A 23,821-nucleotide genomic window follows, 5' to 3' on the forward strand; every position below is an offset into this window, starting at 1 on the left:
TATTGGTAATATTGGAGAATTGCTATAACCATGAATCCTTTTATTATAGATGTTAATATAGAAATATTTTGGATATTAGAGTATTACATCCTGAAAAAAAAATTTAATGTCACAAAATCAGTTTAAACTTCCAAAGAAAGAGCTGATTTAAGGAATTAAAAATCAACATGCCTGACATACATGAAATTTAAAAAATTTTTTAGTTGTTGATAGACCTTTATTTTTTATTTATTTAGGCAAGTGCGCTACCACTGAGCCACAGCCCCTGACGTTGACATACGTGAAACTTGAAAAGTAAAAAATCGTCTTTTGGCAAACTGAGTTACTAAGGTTTACTTAAAATCTTAACAAATCATGAACATCAATTCACTGAAAGGTAATGGTGTCATGGGGCTGAGCTTTGCTGAGGGGAGAAGATATAGTATGCTCTTTCAGGTTGCTTTCAAGTGAAATGGTAACATTTCAGAGACCTCAAAGCCAGAGGTTTATTGCTTGTGGCAGTGCATATTATATTTGTTAATCTGGTTTCAAGTCAGATGTCCATGAGGCACTTTGGAATATGTTCCTTTTTCAAGACTCTGGAAAATCTCAAGTTTTTCATTTTCCACAATTAAAGATAACAGGAAGATCACGATGTTTGAGGTAACTTGGAATACATTTTGCCAGATCACACAAGAGAAGGGGAGGGGAGGAGGGTTTTGATACTTTTTAACAGCCCATGTCAGCTCCAAAGATGTCCTTTGTGATCAGACACTTTCCTAGGTGATGTTCAGTATACTCCCAAACAGGAGGAAGGAATGAGGGCCAAAAAGACAATCTTGCTGCAAGACATCATAGTACGAATTTTTCATTGTCTGGAGCAGCTGTATCAGGCACACTGTATTATGACTCTTGTTTCTAGGAGTTTAATTCTACAGTGAGGGTTGGTGACAGTGCATTATAGCGCTTCCAAAATGAACAGTGGAGAACAGTGCTCTTCCTTTATCTGTGAAAGGTACCAGTCCTGGTCAGAGATTAAGGGTCTGGTTGCTTCTGTTGCCCTTCCTGGAAGCCCACTTTTGTAGAGAGGCATTTCATCGTGTTTTCATTTTTATCCTTGGGTAGGATGCCATTAGGGTTTTTCTTCTTCAAAGAAGGGAGACATTCGTACCTTTAGTGATTCATGGTAATGTTTACAAGTAACTGAAGTCTTGGAATACGTGTCCAAGAAATGTCGTATTACTTTTCATTTGCAACGTGAAAAATCTGTTGTGGTGGTATAAATATCTGAAGTAGTATGGAAGGGCCAGGACAAAAATAGGTTTCTGAGAAATGTGTGGCATTTGTGTTTCCTGATAATATTACAACTTTATCTACTGATCTCAGCGAGAACTTGTGGTGTCCAGATCCCTCTGGGCTTAGCCTTCGCTCCCTCGCCTCTTTCCCAAGGCCCATTCCATTGCACAACCAAGCCTCCCTCACAGGCTTCTTTCCTTGTGAGTTCAGACATCTCATGAGTGAAACAACTTACTAACCACCCAGTTTTCCATTTTGTTTAGATGGCTTTATACTTTCATATGCCCTGATAAAGGACCAAGACATCGTTTTCCTTTATTTATTATGTCCTATTTGAAAACACTTAACAGATCAAATGTCACATCCTGATTGATATAATTTTTTTGGCCTAACTTTATTAACTTACTAATTTTATCTCCACACTTGTTTAATTAGCTAAAATTCCAGTTAATTTCATTCCCTGTAGCTAATTTTATAAACCTAAAATGTGAACAATGATAACAATGTTTTATAAAGTGGCATTTTTTTCTGTATTATATGATACTGTTTTGAATTTTATTTTTCTCTGTACTAGTTCATGTAGGAAAGTGCCCTCTAGTGTTCGTTCGAGGAAATACAACTGGTATTGAACTAACACCTGGTCCCCTGTATTCCCCGAGAGGTGACAGTGGGGTTAACACATTGAATCTTCCCAAGTTAATCAGTCATTGTTGTTATGGGTAGAATCCTGTCTGCCTTCAGAATTCATGTGTTGAAGTCCTAATTCCCCCCAAGGCAGAGGCAGATTCTGGCAGAGGACTGGCAGTCTGAAGATAGTTATCATTTTAAATAGATATTTAGCCCACCTCGTAGTCCCAAAGTAAAACTGTATATTACTAATATCTGAAGAATTGAACTGTATACTTTTAAAAAAGAGTGATGAGCTGGGATGTAGCTCAGTGGTAGAGTACTTGCCTAGATTTTTGTCTGGGTTTGATTCCTAGCATCACACACAAAATAAAATAAAGCACATAATAGGACTGATTTGATGAGTAAGAAGCATCCTGTTAAATAAATAGGTGTTAGTTTGATCTCACAATGTGAGTGCTTTGTGGTTGTGTAGAGGGATATGCTATGTTTCAAAAACATGGTTCTCAAAGTTTCAGTATAGACAAATAAATAACATTTCATAGATGCTCCTAGTCTGTGTTACAGTTGGAAATTGAAAGATTAACTTTTTTGATTACATTTATAATCAGTATTATCTTATCGCTTTGATGACTTTGTTTCTCATTTCACCTTTAAAAAGCACATCCATATCCAGGAAAAGAAATACAGAATTATTTTTCACAAGTGATAAACAACTTTATCATCAACTGTGCTGTTTGTAAAATAGTGGTTTTTGCCTAATTACATGCAAACTTTTTCCAAAATGTATTCCTTATAGAAATACCATTTATATAGAATAGCTCCCAGTCTCTTCCTGGGCATGGAAAGCAGTTTATCTGCATGCTTTCATTTCATGGTACAGATTTTCTCTTCATCTTGCCTGGTTCCTGAGCTTATCAAAGATGCTTGAGATAGATCTGTAGTTAAACCTTAGGTCAAAATGCAAATGGCCCCAGGTGAGCTCAGAAGGGGTAGTTTGAGGATTCCAAAGACAACTTCACCTCCAATTTAGCCTACAGTCAGCCTTGAATTAAATTTAATGAGCCAGGACTGGGACTGTGGCTCAGTGGTAGAGTGCTCGCCTAGCACAGGCGGGACCCGTGTTCGATCCTCAGCACCACATAAAAAATAAAGGCATTGTGTTGTGTCCATCTACACCTAAAAAAAAAGAAAAAAAAATTAATGTGCCATGTCCAATATTCTGTTAGATCTTTCTCCCCATCTTCATCTCAGCTCATGAGCATGCTTTCTGTTTTACAGAGGAAATTAAAAGTCAGAGGAGAAAGTCTTATATTGGCCCATATCTATCTCTTTATGTTCTGCCTTTTTTCTTTCCAATAAATTGTCCCCACCCTTCGCTCGGTTCAGTCTGTTCCCTTGCCCACTGAAGAACATTGCACCGGCAATCCTGCCCTCTTCGTCTGGATCTTCCAATTCACTCTGGGGTCTTCTCTGTTGGAAACTGTCATTTCTTCCATCTCTGAGAGAAAACCCTTTTTGACTCACTTATTCATCCAGCTCCTTCCGTAGTAGCTTCTCTGTTCTTATTGTTTGGGGATTTCATTTTTGAAATTATCTTTTGAATCCACTTCCAATAAGGTTCTTGCCCTCAGCCCTTCCACCCCCACCACAACTTTTTCTTGCAAAGTCATGCATATTCTCACATCGGTGACTCCCTTCCTCTTGGATACCTTTCTTACCTGGCTTCAGGATGCCATACTTAGCAGGTTGTACCCTGGCTCTTGCTGTTTTTTTTCCTTTGTTCACATTACTTCATCATCTAAACTATAAAGCATCGTGTGCCTCCGAGCTTGGTCCCTGGAAAAACTGCTTTCTCTGCCCAGCTCTCTCTGTCTCGGTCCTTATCCCTTCTTTGTCATCTATACTTATTCTTGATAAAATCCTTTGATCTCATGGCCTAAAATGCCCTCTCTATCCAAGAGTTTTCTATTGCACCCTGGGTCTCTCTCCTGAGCTCCAGACACATATTGAACTACCTCCTGACATCTTTCTCTGGATGTCCATAAGCTTCTCAAAATTAACATGTCAAAAACTCAGCTCCTGTTCGCTTATGCCATACTCTTCCCCTGACCTATTTCATTGCAGTTCCATTTTTCTGATGCCTCTAGCCAAAAACAGTGAAGTCGTCCTGGCCTCCTCCCCTCTCCTACACCCCATATCAGACCCACCGGTAAATCATGTTGTCTGTACCTATAAAATTCTGTCACCTCCCTGGCAGTAGCTCCTGTGTGAGCCACCAGTGGTTCACCCTCACCCAGGGCACTTGTCCATTTTCGTCACAGGGATCCTTTGAAAACAGCTTAAATCATGTCATTTCTCCACTCAGCACCCTCCCAGTGGCTTTCTGTCTCACTCAGAGTAAAAGCCAAAGTCTGTTCAAGACTCTATGGGATTTCCAGGTCTCATGTCTCCCGCGGTTGCCTCATTTGTCGTCTGCTCCCTCCCTCGCACCCAGGCCCATTGGCTTTGTGGAGGTTCCTGAGCATGTTTCAGGGCCTTGATGTTCTGTCTGCCTGGAATGTTCCTCCCCCGGATATTTGTAGGGCTCCTGTCCTTGCTGACCTTAGATTTTTTCTTCAGGTATCATCTTACAGAGAATCCTTTCTCTAAAATTGCAATGATTCCTCTGCAAATATTCTGTCCTTCTCAGTTTTTCCATTCCTTGTGTTATTTTTCACTGTCTAAAATATTTGATATTTTACTTATCATTGATTATTTTTTCTCCCTTTCCCCACTTAAATTTCATGAGGCAGAGATGTTTACTTAGCAAAAGCTTCTTATTTCTTTCACACTTTCCCAGTGCACATCAGAATTATGTTTTAGACTTAATTAATCATCGAATGCTTTCATTGTTCCAGCATTTTTAGGCATCTTTGCACATTTAGTTCTATTTTCCAAGCTTACCTCTGAGATAAGCATTGAAATTTCCATGTTGGAGATGATAAACCTGACACTGAGAGGAGAGTGGTGTCTTTTTTATAGACACTAATAGGTCTGGAGTGGAGCCTTAAACAGAGGACCCCTAACTCCATGTTATGTTGGCCTCTGATTTTGCTAACTCGGGGCATCAAGGCAGCAGCAGTTAGAGAAGAGCTGAACTGTTAGTATGTTTGGAGCAAAGTGGCTGAGGTATCTAAGAACTGAAGCCTGGGCTGAGAGGAACTGTGTTGGCGCCTAGCCCAGGGATCAAAGACAAAGCTACTTGTAGGACTCTGGTTTAAATCACAGAGATACTGTACTCTGCTTTCTTTGGCCCCAAATAGCTTAGTCTTTCCCAATCTCATTATTTTCCTCTTCATTGGTTTAGCTTTTGATGTAGACAGTTTGTTTCCACATCTGTAAAACAAGATAGGAGGGGACCAGTGATTTTTTTAAGGGCACCTTTGGTTGTATAATTCTGAGATTTTAAAGTCACTGTGTTACTCTTGTTTGTTTTGATTCTCAGTCAAAATGAAATGTCATTTTACTGTGGAAACTTTAAAATAATAATTTAGATTCTTAACTCATTAAATACAAAGGATCTCTGAAGTACTTTAGGATGAAAGTTAATATGAAATGGTCAGACAGTGTCACTTTAAAAATGACAACATGAAATATGCTTCCGAGGCACCTGAGGCTGGGAAAATGTTTCCTTAATACAAATGAACTGTTTCATGACCTGGGTAAGCCTCCCATCATTCTCCATTATTGGAAAATGAGATTTTGAAAAGCCTAATAGAAATGATAACATCAAATGACCAAATTAGTCATTTCTTAAATGCTAAATTTTACTTCATGCCATTGTACTTTTGGCTTCTTCCTTGGTTGCCTGGAGACTCTACAAACTATTCTTCATCGTTTCTTAAGTAAAGCAGAATCATAAAGGAAATCTATACTTCCCCTAAAGACATGCATTGCTTCCAAAACAAATATATTTCTTTTCCATACTAACTCTGAGGGAGAATAATTTAATTATCCATATTAGGAATTTATTTCAGCTTGTTTGTTTCCTTTTATTTTTTCCCCCTTAACTAAGTCTTATAATTATTAAAAAAAGATTAATAATGAACCAAGCAGTTAAGAAGCTCATAGCAATTGTAAAAGATGGACCAATTGCTATTTTTTGTTTAAACATATTTTAGGAATGGTATTCTCACATTCATATTTGTATTCACTTAAAAATATTTACTGAAGTTCATTTGAACTCTGTAAGGAAAAAAAACCCAGAACATTATATCATAGATTAATCTTCTCATATCTCCACAATTAGTAATTATTGGACACTTGTGATTATTTAAACATTATAAGAAAGGCAGTGGTCATCAAAAGTAGAGTGGTTCTTTTTAAAGGAAGCTAAAACTTTTGCTCTTTGGTCCTGAACAATCTGTGTATTTCCTGATTGTAGACTCAGGAAATACTTAACTTTTGAAGCAATAACGGTTTCTCTCTTGGCTGCATAGTGATAATGTGGACTTAATTACAGTGAAACTACCATTGGCTTATATAAAAAGAGAATTTCTTAAGTGCGTCAAAGTTCTAAAAATGAGGACGACATCTGTTTGACCTGTGCAGTGTTGTTTATGAAAGACACCAATGTTCAAGTGGCTTCCTGATCAGAGGTATATATATATATATTTTTTTTTTTCAGTGCTTTTTATGCTATCCAGATTTTTTTCCCATGTTTGTGTAAATCTTTAAAACATCAGTGTGAGGTAGTTGTAGAATTTGTTTCCTTTTGAAATTGGGTGAAATGTAGTTTTAAAAATACCAGTGGATCTCTGGGAGCGTGATAAGTAATTATGATAATATTAACAAGAAACAACAGCCTTGCATCAAGGAATCTGACAACAAATTTTTGGTCTAGTCCGAGCAATTGCTTTAATGTCTGATTCTTGGTACTTGAATCTCAGCTGTTTTATTGAAGTCACTGAAGGTGTAAGGACAAAATACTTGCTAAAGGTGGCACTGTGCTTTTTTAAAATGCCATGAGACATTTGCAAAAAGCTCTGTTTGTTTTATTGTTTGTTAATTGGTTAGTGTGTGTTAATGAAAACAATACCCAGCATTTCTGATTTAATAATTAACATTAATTTTCCTTTTCTTGAAGGTATGTTATCTTACTCTAAAAGTAAATACAGAATTGAATCTAGGTGAAATCTTTTTGACCATCTATATCGTTCCTCCTTTCATGTTGCTCTAGGAAAAAACTCTAGTCTGCAGAGGTGAAACACTGCCTCTCAAAAGTACTGAGCAAAAGTTTGGTACAGCTGGAGATAGAATATAAACCTCTTAGTGCCTAGTTTTGTGGAGTCTTTTTTGTTGTTTACATGGTGCCACAGAGTGAAAATGTTGCCTTAGATTGGCTGTACATCTGCATCCGGCTCTGTGGGATTTAGGCAGAGTCTGTGCAATGAATTATTTGTAATTAGAATATGAATAACTAGAACACATAGTTGGAGTAGGTAGGTGAGGGGCTCTGTAGCATTTGGAGACATTTTGGAAACACCATCACTTCCTATTTTGGGTGAACCGTGAGCACAGCGGGGAGACATGGCTTTCCATTTTTAAGAATGCCAGATCTCTTAAATCATCAATAGATGATTCAAGACAATTTACGAATCCTGTTTCAATCCTGGAGAACTTACATCAGCATTCTGGGTAATTGTCTACTGCTTTGCATATGCCTCTGTTTGCTGATCACATTTATTCAAGTTCTTCTGAGCAAAGACCATTTTCCTAGCGGTTGCATGCATGGAAGAAACAAAATCATCTCAGCTCAGTCTTTCTCACTTAAACGCTTACAGTGTAGTGATACAGGAAAAAGAGATGCTGGAAAGATACAAACATACACAAAGGAATCAAGTTTATTCAACAATATTTATAATTGTACAGATGAACATGGTGGTAAACACTGCTGGAAGAGAATTCTGATATTTAAAACACTATGTATATGCAGATATTGATAGAGATTTTATTTCTCTTGGATTCTTTAAGTAAATGCCTCATGTTTTTGAGTTCTCTGATAATCAATTTTTTCTTCTATTATGGATATTTTACATTATCAGTGTTTTCCTTATAGTGTGGGATGAGTGTATAGACAGGGCTGTATAATGCTAAATTTTATACTGTATCTTTCACTTAAAGATTAGCAGGAATAGAGCTGAATGTTGTTAGATCATTTTCTCAATTAGAGTCTCTGCATAGCCAGTCATTGAAAGTTGAGCTTAGTCACAGTCTGGGAGAAGGTAGTAAAGGTAGTTAGAATCTGTTTTATGGTATAAACACCTCAAATTATTGGAAGATTAAATTACCTGCTCAATTCAGAATTTAAGATGATAAGCTTTGCTTATATAAAGTGGGTCATTTTCTGAACTGCATTTAGGTGTTGAGTCTTGTGGACACAGGGAGGAGTCCTGGGTAACTACAGAACTTCCATAACTAATCAGGTTTTCACTTGAGAGATATCAATATAACAGTAGTGGAAAAAGGGCAACCAAATAATTCAGAGGATTTGACATGACTAAGGAGGAACTGGCCTCTTGTGCATTCTCACTTGTAGACTATGACTCTTCAGGCAGCACCCAAATAATAGCAACAGTTGTAATAAGATAAAAACATCTATAGATTTTTTTTTTTAAAAAGGCCTACAGATAATAATACTGATTCTTTAGGAGGTTTAGGAGCACACTGGTTTTATGAACCTGAGTAATGAGGGCAAATACATCATTCTGTTAGGGCTTTGCTGAGTTCCCTGGAATCATCTGCCTTTTTGCAGGGTCGAATATCTCCTCACTTACTGTCCCATGCTTTGGTCTCCATCAGGTAGTTAGAGTACACGCCAAGAAGAAAATGGCACAGGGCTAAGATTGCTAGTTAGGTGTTAGCACAGACACCTGACTGTGTCCCTGAGACATGTTGAATCGTTCAGAGTGAGTCATCGAACCTTCTGTACGAGGACTTTATCCTTTCATAGGAAATAGACGGGCCAGCTGAAATTCTTGCAGTTTTTCAACTTTGAATGCTCTAGCAGTGTATTCCAAGTAATTATGTGAAATAAAATAAATTTCTAGTTTTAAAATTGGTTCTAGAAGATATAAAGACATATCATAGATGTCCGAATATGAAGCAACCCTGAACATAAGTGGTCTTTGCCTTTTTTCAAAGATAACAATTACTAAAAAGTTTTTTTGGGGTACCAATCACTTACTGAGACCCTATTATGTACCAGGAATTATTCTAGGCTCTGGGGAAACAATGGGGACACAATGGAAGAAGAAAGGAAGAAAAATTATGACCCTCTTAGAAGCCATACCAAATGGTAAAGATGTTATGCACTGTGGAGAGCAATGGAGCAGGGGAAAATCCAGAGATGCTGGCTTTCTCTGTGTGTGTGTGTGTGTGTGTGAGCAAGTGTGCACACGTGCATTGAGTGGGAGACACATGGGGGCGCCGTCTAACAAGTTGAGCTAGAGTCAGGTGGATATTTGGGGTAGGAGCCTAGTGTTCAGAGAATTTTAGGTAGGCAGCTGCCTAGCATGTTGAAGAACTAGCAAGGAGGCCAGTGTGGGTGGAGCAGAGTATGTGGGAAGAAAATATAGTAGGAGATAAGATCAGGAACAGTGAAAAATTGCAAAGTAACCATCTAAAGTCTTATGAAAGATGTGTAACTACTGACTGTGCAGATTTAATCTGTATGTCATACGTGGTTGGTAAGGACCACGTAGGGTGATGCAAAGATTGTGGCTTTTACTGTTTAGAAATGGGGAGCTATTGGAGGGTTTTGCAGGTGAGTAATGTAGGAGGGATAAAATTTCTCTTTTATTCTGTTAGATTCCCCAGCAGAGACTGACATGAGACAGAGTAACATGTGATAAACATACAAATTTTATTTAGTAAATTTTACATGTGACCCCTTACAAGAAAACACAAATATCTAAAGAAGCAGTCAGGGTAACTGTTTTCATAGTAGTTAGACAGAGAGTAGTAAATTATGAAAACCAGCCAGGACAAAGGGTTTGGGACATGGTGGTTAATTGTGGAAAAGGGACTAAGAGATGGGCTACTTTAATGTTGCTTGTTTGGCTGGTTACTCTTGACCTGAACTCTTCCTTCCTTGTAGTTCTGGGGGGACATCTTTCATGTGGGAGTTGTCTTCTGCTTTCAGGAGGAAAAGGAGGGCCAGAGTGCCCTTATTGCATCTGCTGTAACTCACCTGCTGTTATTTCAAAATAATCGACATGCCAATGTGACATATTTTGGGGTGGCATGCTTTGGTTTTCTAAAGAAACATGCAAGAAGTTTAAGAAGGATCATTTTGGCTTTTGAAAGGAGATTGAGGGATGTCTAGGAAACCTAGTTAAAGTGTACTGCAGTAGACCAGGTCAGAGGTGATGAGTGGTGTCACTCTGTATGCATGTATCACATTTGCTCTCTGTGTTCACTTGTTGATGGGTATTTGGGTCGTTTTCAGTGTTTTGGTATTGTGATCAAAGTTGGTATGAATTTTTGCACACTAGCCCTTGTGTGGGTATATTTTCTAGTCTTAGAAAAATCTCTAGGAGTAGAAGGGCTCGTTGTGATGTAGATATATGTTTAATACCAAAGAAACTGCCAAATGGCTTTTTAAAGAGTGTGTCATTTTACATACATTCTGCATACAGTGTATGAGAGTTCCACTTGCTTCACATCCTTGCTGGCACTTACTTTTTTGATGTTAGGTTTTCTAATAGCAATAGTGGTATCTGGTTGTGGTTTTAGTTTGCATCTTCCCTAATGGCTAACACTGTGTGTTGGGTTTTAATCTCTTTATCCAGAATGTTTGTTTTATCCTCATTGTTGGAACTTTGGTTCCTTTCTGTTAAAACTTTTAGAAGTTATCAAAAGATATATTATGCTTTATTAAAAGTTTATAGTAGTCTATATAGTCTTATGGTTTTGTTTTTGGAAATTAATTCATTTAAAGTGAAAGAGTATAATACTGGTATTAAGTTTCAATCTCATTATTTATTTATTTATTTATTCTGGTACCAAGGTTTGAAACCAGGGAACTCAATCACGAGCCACATCCATAGCCCTTTATATTTTTTATTTTGAGTTAGGGTCTCATGAAGTTGCTTATGGCCTTACAAAATTGCTGAGGCTGACTTTGAACTTGTGATCCTCTTGTCTCAGCCTACCAGGTTTGAATTTTAATAAACTTACATTGAATTTCAACTTTACCTTGAAGTCATTTTTTGTCATATAGTATAGTTTAAGTTTCTGCTTTATCTTGTGCCGGGTTTATTGTTTCCTATATTCTGCCATTTAGGGTGAAAATCCATTTCATATGGTATATAGCAGGTCTAGGTAAACATAAATCATCTGAGAATATTCTGCTGAACAGGTGTTTCAATTTTTTCCCCAGGTTCCTGATGTAATCAGTAGTATAAGGCAGTTATCTAAAGCAGCCATGAAAGAGGATGCCAAACCCAGCAAAGATAACGAGGATGCCTTTTACAACTCTCAGAAGTTCGAAGTCCTGTACTGCGGCAAGGTGGTAGTGACTCACAAGAAGGCCCCATCCAGCCTCATTGATGATTGCATTGAGAAGTTCAGCCTGCACGAACAGCAGCGCCTGCGGCTGCAGGGCGAGCAGCAAGCGGATCCTGGCGAAGATCTGGTGGTCTTCGAGGCTGAGTCGCCTGGGTCCCCAGGAGACAGCTTGCCAGAGGAGGCGGAGGGCCTTGCCAACAGCCGCCCTGCGCTGCCGGCCGTGGCCAGCCAGCCTGCCCTGTCCAGCTCCCGTGTTTGTTTCCCCGAGCGGATTTTGGAGGACTGTGGCTTTGATGAACAGCAGGAGTTTCGGTCTCGGTGCAGCAGTGTCACCGGAGCCCTGCAAAGGAAAGTTCACGAGAACGCCCAGAAATCACAGCCTCGAAGGAGACACGCGAGCGCGCCCAGCCACGTGCAGCCCTCGGATTCGGAGAAGAACAGAACGATGCTGTTTCAGGTACCAGCACCGGGTGCTCCCGGCCGGCTCCAGCACACGTGGCTGGACAGGGCACTTACCTCCTAGTTCTTCCTGCTCACTCCAGTAGTTGTGAGAAAGAATCCAACTTTCATGTGTTTTCCCCTCAAATGCAGATAGTCCCGGTGGGGAAAGAGCGCACAGGAAAACCTAGAAGGCGAGAGAGGCAGACATAGAGCATGGGCTGTAGCCAGGAGAGGAAGAGGAGGAGAAAGGGCTAATGAGAGGAGCGTCATGGTGACCTGGTGGAACCTGGGATGGATCACTCTGTATTCCAAGATTAGTCATGTGATGGATGCTCTTCCTATCTATCACCATTGTCTTGAGTTGATTCTTAAAGATTTTTTTTTTCTTTTCTTTTTAAAATAACTGCAGAGAGACAGTCTTTTCAGGATTGGAAGAGGTAATCTAGGAGTCTTATTTGGCATGGAGAGAAAAGATGATCTTTCTAGAGAGAAAGATGAAAACTCCGGAGACTCCTAAGTGTATTTCAGATGAGAACACATCAACTTACTGTGCATACCAAAGGAAAGGTTAAAGAAACACGACTGGCCTGATCGTCCACTGGACTGATTATTGAATGATTTAATGTCAGTCATATTATGGGTGTAAAAAAAAAAAGAGTTCTTAATTCTAAAACTGTTTTTGAATGTCCTGCAGGGTACAGAAAATGTCAAACTCTACTTAAAGAACTTAAGTTACAACAGTGTTTTGTAGATGGTCTTTCATCTTCAGCTTGTTAACATTTGAGTTTTCTAGAAAAAACAGAATGACTTCCCTTTTATTCTGCTTTAAAGAACCCCAGAAGGAAATTCCAGGGTGTACTTCAGTAAAGAGTCCCAGTGCATAATATTTGCTTTATGCACTAGGACTAGTTTATTTAAAAAAAAAAAAAAAGTTCATCCTGTCCCCACCCTGCAAAAAAGTTCATCTTTTTCGGGGGCTGGGGGTCCTCTAGGCTCTTGGTTAATGATTAATGTACCTCTGGTCTTTCCTTTGGTGATAAGTTTAAGTAAGTTTTCGGGCTGTCACATTTTCTCTTTTTCTTAACAAGTCATAGTTCTTACTGTTAATTTTTCTGAATGTCTCTTTATTTAAAAATTTTTAACTTAGTTCAGTTATGTTTATATCATTTCATTGAGTATTTGGGAGAAAGAATGATTATAGTATAAATAAATAATTGATACTTTCAGAAATTATGAAATGAGGAACGATGGCACATTTTTTGAAAGGCAATTTCTCATCTGAAAAATAATTTTTCATCTCATAATTTAAGAGCAATTTAATTTTCATTATCTTTGATAAAGAAAAGGAATATTTTGATATTACAAAACTGATATTTGGAGTCAGAATATTGGTTTGAGGGGTTGGGGTTGTGGCTCAGTGGTAGAGTGCTTGCCTAGCACATGTGAGGCACTGGGTTCGATCCTTAGCACCACATATAAATAAATAAAATAAAAGTTTTGTGTCCACCTACAACTAAAAAGTATTTTAAAAAATACTGGTTGGATTGCATGTTGGAGAACATGTGGATATATCAGGAATTTGAATCTATTATTGCTATTTGAATATTTAGTAGTAAAGTAAGATGTTAGGTCCTTGTGAGTTGAAATTAACTGGAGTACTTTTATTTTCAAGGTTGGGCGATTTGAGATTAACCTTATCAGTCCAGACACAAAATCAGTTGTGCTAGAAAAGAATTTTAAAGATATCTCCTCTTGTTCTCAGGTATGTATTGAGTTGTAAAATAGTTTTTGAAGAAACCCATTAAGTTTTTTTTTTTCCACAACTATCCACAGAATAACTGGGCATAAACTCCCTCACATTTTAATGTTCTTTAATTTTTTAAAAATAAAATTTGTTATGAAAAATTAAAATTTGTTCATTCTTTATGTAACAAATCCTGTCCAGGTCCCTTAGTGTCCATCCTAACAGTTGTCTTCATACTAATAAGCTCTTTCTCTTTGTCATGACACTTCATCAAATCCCTTCCACTGCTGCAATTTTTTGGTGGTGAGTTCTTTTCAAAGTACTTCACAGTTAGTGTTCCTTAACCTTGGGCAGTGGGACTTGTGGGTATAACTGAGTCATGTTTGCTCTTTATACCATAGCAGGTAGTAAAAGGAGAACTAGGGTTTTCAGCTTCTGCTAATGTAAATCTTAAATTTTGAAAAGAACATTTTTAGTATTTTTGTTCTTTTATTTTTAATTCACAAACTATGTATTTAAATGTTGTTAAAATAATTGATGCAGCCAAATGTGTACAAGATTATAATGTTAGGGAGTTATGGCTCAGTGGCAGAGCACTTGCCTAGCATGTGTGAGGCACTGGGTTTGATTCTCAGCACCGCATATAAAATAAAGGTCCGTGGACAACTTTAAAAAAAAAAAAAAAAAAAAAATATATATATATATATATATATATATATATATATATATATATATATATATATATATATGATTATAATGTTAGGCATAAACTAGCATCCTAAGGACCCAGGGATTGATAGTATTTTTTTCTATTATATGGATACACAAAATTATTTTGTATGTATAAACATTCTGTACTCCAGTAACTTAGTGGCACATCATTTTAAGAGGAACATATATTATACATTTCTAAATTCCTATTTAAAGGACACAGAAATGTGGTAGAAATTCTTTTTGGTACCAAAGAATTTTAGAAAATTCTTAATTTACCTGAGAAAGAACTTATTAAGTATCCTTATGATATGTTTACTGGGAATTTCTATAAGATCATAAGCTCCACGAAGGCAGGTGTTTTATGCTTTGATGTGAGATGTTAGAATAAAATGAAACTGTTACCTTAGGGGTTTGGTAAATGTTGAGTGAATGGGCCCTTTCTATATAGTGGGTCTTGTGGGAGTGCTGGAGAGAAAGCACTACATAAACCAGGTGCAGTTCCTGCCCCCACAGTACCAAGAGACATCCTTAAAAGCACACATATTTCTATGCCCCCGTGTTTCCCAAGTCTCCCACTAAGAAAAATAGTGCTCATGGAATATCCAAAAGAAACCAGTTAAAAAATTGGAAGAAAAAGAAGATCCAAATATATAAAACTGGAAGTTCAAATACAGTTTTGCTCTTCTTTTTTATTAAAGGCAAGCTCTGATATTGTGGTTCAGGAGAAGAATTAAACAAAAGCATGAGGGAAATTGGTGGAAAGTTCTCTCATTACAGTACCTCTTTCCATGGACTCAAGTTGATACAATGCCACTGTATTAAGAAATAGGCCTGTTTTTGAGTACTGCACACCTACAAATGTTTCTTTCTTTAAAATCTGTATGACTGTTTTCCTGGCAAGCATGGAGAATAAGGGAGTGGCTTTTTTTCTTTTTTTTTTTTTTTGCTGGGAATGTTGCCAGCACCTGAAGACCTGCTGAGCTAATGAAGTTCTGTGAATTTTTCCTATTTAGTACTAAGTTAGTAGAGACTATCCCCACCACACTTCGCTGGTGCTGGAGATGGAACCCAGGGCTTCACAACATGCTAGGCAAGTGCTCTACCACTGAACTACACCCCAGCTCCCAAAGATAATCCTGAATCACTAATGAGTTGTACCACACTGCAACCTTATCCCTCCTTAGCAACCCAGCACGGTGTCTCATATCTAGCAGATTAGCTAGGTTTAAGTACAATTCTAATTCCAGAGTCTGTTTTCTTCTCACTTAGATTTAGGTGATTTTAGGACAACTTTAAACTTTTTGTCTATCTTGCTTTTCAAAGTACTGTGCTTGCTATTAAAATAAGGTCATCTACTTATTGGTATGCATGCATATATTCAGACTGAATGAAAGTGACAAATGTTCTGAATTTTTTATTAAATATAGGTGAGGCTATATAGCCTGGGTCCAAAAAGTACAGTGATTTATGAATGTGAATAATTGGGACCTGTAATAATCTTTTAAAAAAAATCCATCTTTTACCAGTGTGCCTCTTTGAGTGTCTATAAATAGATATTCTAGTATTTCATTCATATTTCAGCAAATTGCATAGTATTTGAATATTGTCAGTTGTAGTTTCTTCAGATTCTTAGCTACGTATAGAAGACTGCTCTTTTAAGAAGACAATAAATTGAAAACTGTTACTTGGAAACATTGGAGTAGTGGTTTTATTACAAGGTTCAGTGGATCATGATATCACTATTTTTCTTCCTGTGGCCCTGAGTCAGAGTGTTTATCAGAAACAAAACAATCTGAGCTGGTCTCATCCTTTATATTATGAGTCAACAGGCCATGTGTACATTTGCTGTGACATTATGTTCCCCATCACTTTTCTGTGAAGGAGAAATTCCTGAAACTGGGAAGGTGTAGAAGCAAGGTGGATTCCCATGGTTGTTAAAAGGACATGTTCCCATAATTTCGGTATTGTTCTTCTTTCCCCTCATCTAGGGTATAAAGCACGTTGATCACTTTGGCTTTATCTGCCGGGAGTCTCCAGAGCCTGGGATGAGCCAGTACGTTTGTTATGTATTCCAGTGTGCCAGTGAATCTCTGGTGAGTGGTGTTAATGCTGACCCTGTGCTTCTGCCAGCACATCTCTCTTACAGAAGGCTTGTCTTTGTGAACCCAGGCCTCAGAGGGAAAAGAAGAGGGCATCTAGGAATATATTTTTACCCTTCTAGGCAGCACAGAACTAGAGAAACAAAAACTAATTGCCGTGGCAGTTTTTAATTCTGGATACTTTATATGGATTTGACAAACCCAGTCATGGTACCAGGAGTAGTTTTAAGAGATAGGAAAAGACTAGTAAGAGAAAAAGCTGTTGCTTTTTCCATTGCTCAGATAACAAGATGAGAAAAGCAAATACTTCACCTCTAAACCCTCTTGCATTGTCTCACACATAGCTTTTGGGAGACCCCTGATAACTAAACCATAACAACATGTAATCCAGCCTAGTATCTCTACCAGGGCAGCACATCTACTTAGGAATAAGTAAATAAGCAAGGCAGTATTGTCCTCATTTCCTTGGTGCATCTTAGTTCCCCTGCCTTCACGTTCCCGGTGAAAACACTTTTAAGTTAGGAGTAATGAAAAAGTGAGAATGGATTGGTATGAAGGAACTTTTTGACTAGGGCCCCTAGGTCTCTACATTTTTTTCTAGGGAATATAAAATTTCTATCCTTAATAGTTTCTTTTTCTAGAAAGTTCCATTTGAGTTTCACTTTTCTTCTAGATAATTAACCATACTTGGGAAATAGTCCACATTTATACCAGGTGATCTGTGTTGATTAGGTTCACTTTAGGATGTGAGATAGAAATATGAGGGTGGTCATTAGCTAATAATAGTGGAAGGCATGGGGGTGAGTGAACACCCAGTGGGTAGAGGGAAAGAGAACCATTGACAACACTAGAAAAATACAGCCATGTAAGTTTGGTAGCAAAGGATAACATAAGGAGTGTGGCCATCTGTGCCACACTCCTTACTCATCCCTGGCACTCATACCTCCCTCCTTCCCACCTTGTCCCTCCTCCTGTCTAAGGCTGATCCTTCTACCATGTTCTGGATCCCATCCTGCCCTGCCTTTTCAAAACCTCTTGTGGATCCCCTAGTTTTTATTTAGGCAGCACCATTTACCCAACTCTGTAACTTAAGGACCTTAATGCATTCCGTCACCTTCTGTATCCCGTTGTTTGCCAGTACCTGTTGTCGTGAAGATAGACACGTCTCTTTCTTCCATCCTCCCTTTCCTCTGTGCTCTTTCTGGGGATTCTTCTTTATCTAGACTCCTTTATTAGTGATCTTCATGTTCCTTCTGCCACCGGGTTAATCTGTCACCTATAAATTTTCCACATTAAGTTGGAGTTCTATTTCTCACCAGATCCCACAGGAGCCTAGTATACAGTTTCTTATTAAGGGATGATAGCTAGATGGTCCAGCATGTGATGGGGCTACCTTCCTTCTTCTTCAACCTCTTGTGCTGTGATTCTCCACACACACTGCAGTGCCGTGCCCTTCACAACTGTGCCTTCACCCAGGTTGTTCTGTCACAAGCTGTTTTTTGAGCCAAACCACAGAGACTGGTTTGATCATTGGTGTGATTGTGCTTACAGAAACCAGCAGGTGATGAAGTGCATGGGGCATACATGCCAGCAAGGATCCCCCCCTGCCCAGTACTGGGGATTGAAATCAGGGCCTTGCACATACTAAGCTAGAGCTCTACCACTGAGCTACACTCCCAGCCCCAGCCTGAGATCTACGATTTCAATGAGTGTCCGAAGGCCCCTGGAGGCTTGGGGGAGTGCAGCTATGGTTCAGAGGTCACTGTCCACTCTGTAGAGTGAGGAGACGACTGTGGCCAAAGAGGCCACAGCCAGGGCTTACTGCTTCCCATTCTACCAGGCTGGGTAAGGGGACCATGTGGGCCTCAAGGGGTCACCCTCTGCTCTACAAGGAGATTGTGCAGGACTGGAGTTGCCTCTTTAGTGGTCAAGCAGGTGTGGGCCCACCTTACCAAAATCTGAATGCCCTTCCCCTTCTTTTTACTCACGACCCAGCCAAAATAGCACACCCTTCTGAAGCCTTTTGAGTCCCTTTTTTGAGGAATTGAGTCTTTTACTGTCCTGTCTTTAGGACTCTGACTACACTCTGAACAAGTTTCTTACAGTTCCTGCCAAACAACGGTCTTCTTTTATCTGTTTACATTACTAGCCATTCCCCTGTGAAGTTGACAGTTTGGCTTATTTCTCATTCACGTTATATCCTTGTACTGTTTTTGATAGTTGGTTTCTTTCTTTCTTTGTGGGGATTGTATCAGGGCCATGTGTGTGCTGGGCAAGTGCTGTACCACTGAGCTATGTTCCCAGCCTGGTATTTTCATAGTTTGAATGATGGAATGAGCATATCGCTCTTAACTTCAGGCATTTTCCTGGTGTTGGCCAGTCTCTGCTCACTGCATCCCTTGCATGAAAAGGAAGGCTATGTAAACCCCCTTTTATTTCCATTTTCTTTCATAGATTTTTAGTGTCCCCCCCACCTCCAGTGCTTGTAGAATGGGTTTAGAAATGGAATTGCAGAAGGTCTTGGACATGCTGTCTTTCCACCTATCATGCGCTGTGACTAAGGCAACAGACTGCACTGGCTGCAAATGCCCTTCTGTTACTTAAACCACTTTCAGAGTCCAAGTTTTAGCCTCATTATTCTTAAGAACAGCCCCTGCTAGGATCTTTCAAACCCTATTTAATTTTATCACTAATCCTCTTAAAATGAATAATGAGACATCAGATCTGCAAGCCAAAAGAAACATTAACTGTACATTTCTGCATAATAGAGGGATGGCTCAAGCAGCCAACAAACAGAGCAAAACAAAATTGCCAAATGTCAGTTCAAGCAGTGTTAGATTGATTGATGTGGCTTGGCAGTTGTAGAAGACAAAAATATTTCAAAAGGAGTGCATGCTGACATCTTTTCTGAGTAACAGGAACACACAATTAGCATTTTCTTTTGCTTCTTTGTAACAGTTGTTATGAGTTGGTAAATACTATAGTGTTCTGAAGGGCTCCAGAGGGTTGCGGTTAAGTTCAAATGCTTAGTGATCCCTCTCGCTTCCTCCTTGAAAGAGCATTAAGAGCTCATCTTGTCTAACCAACTCTTCAAATTTGTAGAAAATAATTCATTAAAAGTGCTTTCTCCAAAATTGATTTTTAAAGAGTGTGAAAAAAATAAAGAATATCTAAATTCCATAGATGCAGAGAAAACTATTCAGGGAAAGTATAACCAAAAGGAAGAAGAAAGGGGAAAAAAATCCATGTTACCCAAGACTCAAAATTTATATGATATTAATAATTAATGAAATAAGCATGGTATTCATTATAAATAAAATATTAGCATATTGATAGGAGAATGAGGTATACAGTCTAGGAAGTTATCTTTCTCTTATATCTGGTATTGATTAAACTAAAAATTAAATCTCTAACTATTAAGGAGCAAAGTTGAGAAGATAGCAGGTAAAAAGACAGGTTCAAGTTTGAGATCTGTGATTTCAATGGTAAGGAAAAGTTGTCGATTTTTCAGGAATGAGCAATTATCTATGGAATGTTTTTCATCTGAGTAAAAATGCAAGTAACTGGAATTGTTTAGACTGGGAACTATGGGAGGAGACTTTAGGCATACAAGTGGTCACGTGAGAATTTACACACAATATAGAATGTGACAGAGGGGCTTAAAATCTAACAAACATAGAGAACACTTCAATATGTGGGTGACTGGTTAGCACTGAAGTAGAACATTACCTTGTTAACAGTTGTTAAAATGGATCAGTGCCATTCTTTATTGAATACTTTGTGAATTTAAAATTTCCCAGAGAATTAGACTAGATGATCTTTTGAAGTCTTTACACAAGTCTATTATTCTTAGAGACTTACTTTAAAATGCTATATAATACCTAAATTTGGTTATAATGCTTACGAGTATTTATTATATATTTTCTCCTTCATATCATAAATTAGCTTTATTTGTCCAATATCATGCTTTTCACTGGGAATGTGATTTTGTCAGATGGTAATGCCAAGAATACTTTCCTTTGGTTTGCATATGATTGATTTGTCTTTGCTCATTCCTTAGCTTTTAACCTTTTTACATGACTTACAGTTTTTTGTTGTTGTTGTTTTGTTTTGGTATTCTTAGTGTACTAATTTGAACTTTTGGTTGTTCTGATTTCATGATAGAATATATAGGCCATCTGGAAAAAATTGTGGACTTCAGCAAACAAAACATTTAACATTTTATTAGTCAGAGTGTTGTGGCCAGGAGAAGTTGGTAGACACATTTTAGACACTTTTGAAATGGCTTCTTGTTTCATCTAGAAATAGAGAAGAGAATACAAACATTCAGTATTTCCACAGGAGGCTTTACAAGGCAGTATAATTAAATGACAGATTACCAAAACTAAAGCTATTTATATTACTAAGCCAATTTCTAACCCCTTCAGTGTCTCAAGTAAATGAGAAACAAGAAAATAGAAATAAATGTGTATCTGCATAAATAATTAAATTACCTTTGAATATAAAACAAAGCAAATAAAATCAGAATGCAAAGCATTAAACATGAATCACATTTAGTTTTAATATTAGAAGTATTTATTTTTAATTATAGTGTAAGATCACATGAACAATTCATTTTTATTGATAGAATATGAAATTATTCATAAACCTTTTTAAGATTGGTAATATAATAAAGCATAGCAATAATGGCTGACTGCTTAGTGTTTGGTTTGATCTTTTATTTCAGTCATATTTGGAGAGCAAAGTTTCTTTATATTCCAGGTTCCTCATATACTGAAATGCAGAAGTAGATTAAATTCTTTAGATAATGACTTATTCTTAAACCAGGCCATAGGGGAAGGGGAAGAATAAAGTTAAAAAAGAAAGAGTGGATTGCCAAGTATGACCAATGCTTTTGAATATAAAAGTTAGTTGGGATGAGGCCCTTAGAGTTCAGTAGCTCTGCCATGTAGGTTTCAGAATGTGATCTACGTTCTAGAGTGCGGGAAAATCACATCTTTTTTAGAAAAATATTTTGTTTATTTAGTTGTAGTTGGACTAAATACCTTTATTTTATTTTTATGTGGTACTGAGGATCAAACCCAGGGCCTCTCATGCACTAGGCGAGCGCTCTACCACTGAGCCATAATTCCAGCCCAGAAAAATCACATTTTGTATTGGTGATTAGGTCACAGAAAAGGAAGGTGAAGCCTGAGGGGTTTAACAGTGCCTAAGGATGAGCTGTTAGTTGGTTTCAAAGAAGCAACAGGAAACTAAAAGTCTAGATTGAATGTTCTGGACTGGGTCAGTGGAAGAGCAAGAAAGAAACCAGCTGGATATTTGCAAGCTGCTGGCTTAACATTGAGACCCAGCTTCTAGATACCCAGATGTCAGAACTGTTGTAATTCAGAAGTGCAGTGGTAATCCATGGGAAGCTGTGGAGGTAAGACCAGCAATGATCATAGACATTTCCCACTGTTATTTACATTGATCTTATTTTCCCCCCAGAACTTCATTTAAACACTTACTTTGTTTATTTTTCTATTGAAAGTGATCCAGAAGAATAAACAGTTAACACAAGTGAATGTTGAACCGCTTTTGTTGTTCCTTATATATGGCAGGCAAAACTTCCAAAGAAGTCTTTATCTGATAAATCACTTAATTAAACCGTGTCCTGATCTACTAATTACTCTGTCTATGATAGTGTCACCCTCCATGGGATTTGAAAGTTGCATTCAAGTAGCCGACCAGTATTATATTACACATACTGAAATGATCTTATTTCATCCACCGTCCAATTATAATAGATGAAAGGTCCTACTTTTCAAGTTTAATATTTTGTCCCTGCCAGCTCTGTAGTCATCAAAATTCTATTATTTATTATTTAGTCAGTAAACGCTCACATTGCCATTGGGTTTTTAGTGTTTCCAAGCAAGCCAACTTTTATATCGACCTGAGCTTTGTTCCTTCTTGTAGGTCGATGAGGTAATGCTGACTCTGAAGCAAGCTTTCAGTACGGCTGCTGCCCTACAGAGTGCCAAAACTCAGATCAAGCTGTGCGAGACCTGCCCCATGCACTCTTTGCATAAGCTCTGTGAGAGGATTGAAGGTACAGTATAACTTGGACTTGGCAGAAGAGGAGTTTGCTTTGGCATTTGAGAAATGAGAAAGTCCCTACTGTCATTGAATACTTCTTTGTTTCTATGTGAAACAAGAACTCAAAGAATCAATTCTCATGTCCAGTCAGTTCCAAATGTGCTGTCAGTCTCTTAGATGCTTGACTCTCTCTTCTTTTTTCCTTCTGAAGGCAAACTCAAGGAAGGGACTTGTATTTCCCACAGTTCTTAAGACTCTGCTATGGACACAGTTGGAACTGACCAAATATTTGTTCACTGAATGAAGAGAGCAAAAACCATCACAGCTGTTTAATTCTTTCTTTTGTTTCCTCTCACTTGTTAATGTGTCTCTTTTCTCTAAAGGTTTAGAACTGTGTAAAACTTGCTTGACTTTTAAGAGGTATTTGGGAATGGCAGAGATAATGGAGGTGCTCTCCTGTGTTTTGAGGAGGAAGGAGGGCCTGAGGGAGAGGTGGCCCCTGACTCAACTTATCTTTCTTCTCATCTTTTTCTAACAAAAAAGGATGAAAATTACTGCACAGGAGAGGAAACAATTTAATAAACACTTGTTAAGTGCCTGCCGTGGACCAGCCAGTGTGCTGGGCACTGGGTATGCAGACATGTTTGAGACATGGACTGTGCCCCCAGAAGACTTTTGGTCCAGAGAGAGCAAAAGTCACGTGAGCAAAGAAACACAATTCAGTATGATAAGTGTTACAGTAAATGGAAAGAGTACAAACCCCAGAACAGCAAGGAGTTGGCTGTAGTCATTGAAGATGCAAGTTGTGGTTTCTATTCTGTAGGAAACAGAATCTGAGGCCCTTGGCAGCAACAGTGATCAACAGCAGTTATTTGTTGAATATCCAGACAATTGTGTGACTCAAACTATTTCAATTCAGATTTTAAAATTTATAATTCTAATTTTGTAGGATGCACATTGTTTTCAAACTTATAACATGTTTGCAAAAATGGAACATTCTGTTTTGAATGGTTAAGGGAGTATTATTAATCTGTGACAGGGGTCAGGGGCTGATGACGGAGATGGTGTTAGATTAATTAGCTATCCAAAGGGGAAAGATCCTTTTCACTTATTCAACTTACAAGACATTCTAGATGGATCCAAGTCCTCAGTGTAAACAATCCAAATATTAAAATCATTAGGCGCCGGCATAGTAGAGGGAACTGGGACCAAACACAGAGCAGGCCCAGCGGCCTGCTGAGGGGCAGAGCCGCCCCCCACCCCCCTCGCCTGCCAGGTAGGGGAAGGGTGACCA

General features: G+C 38.2%; 1 protein-coding gene across 3 annotated transcripts in view; it reads left to right on the top strand.

Moving 5' to 3' along the window:
- Tbc1d4 (TBC1 domain family member 4) overlaps positions 1-23,821 on the top strand; it is a 199,103-nt gene that overhangs the window by 113,083 nt on the left and 62,199 nt on the right. For 2 of the 3 annotated variants that reach the window (XM_027938077.2, XM_027938080.2), the window contains exons 2-5: positions 11,327-11,911; positions 13,568-13,657; positions 16,342-16,446; positions 22,408-22,540. In XM_027938077.2, coding sequence (XP_027793878.2) covers positions 11,327-11,911; positions 13,568-13,657; positions 16,342-16,446; positions 22,408-22,540 — 913 coding nt within the window. Of the gene's footprint in view, positions 1-6,356; positions 6,543-11,326; positions 11,912-13,567; positions 13,658-16,341; positions 16,447-22,407; positions 22,541-23,821 lie in introns of those variants that run through there. The other variant, XM_071611449.1, reaches the window with a different exon arrangement.

Source organism: Marmota flaviventris, chromosome 4, assembly GCF_047511675.1.
Source record: "Marmota flaviventris isolate mMarFla1 chromosome 4, mMarFla1.hap1, whole genome shotgun sequence".
Classification (NCBI taxonomy): domain Eukaryota; kingdom Metazoa; phylum Chordata; class Mammalia; order Rodentia; family Sciuridae; genus Marmota; species Marmota flaviventris.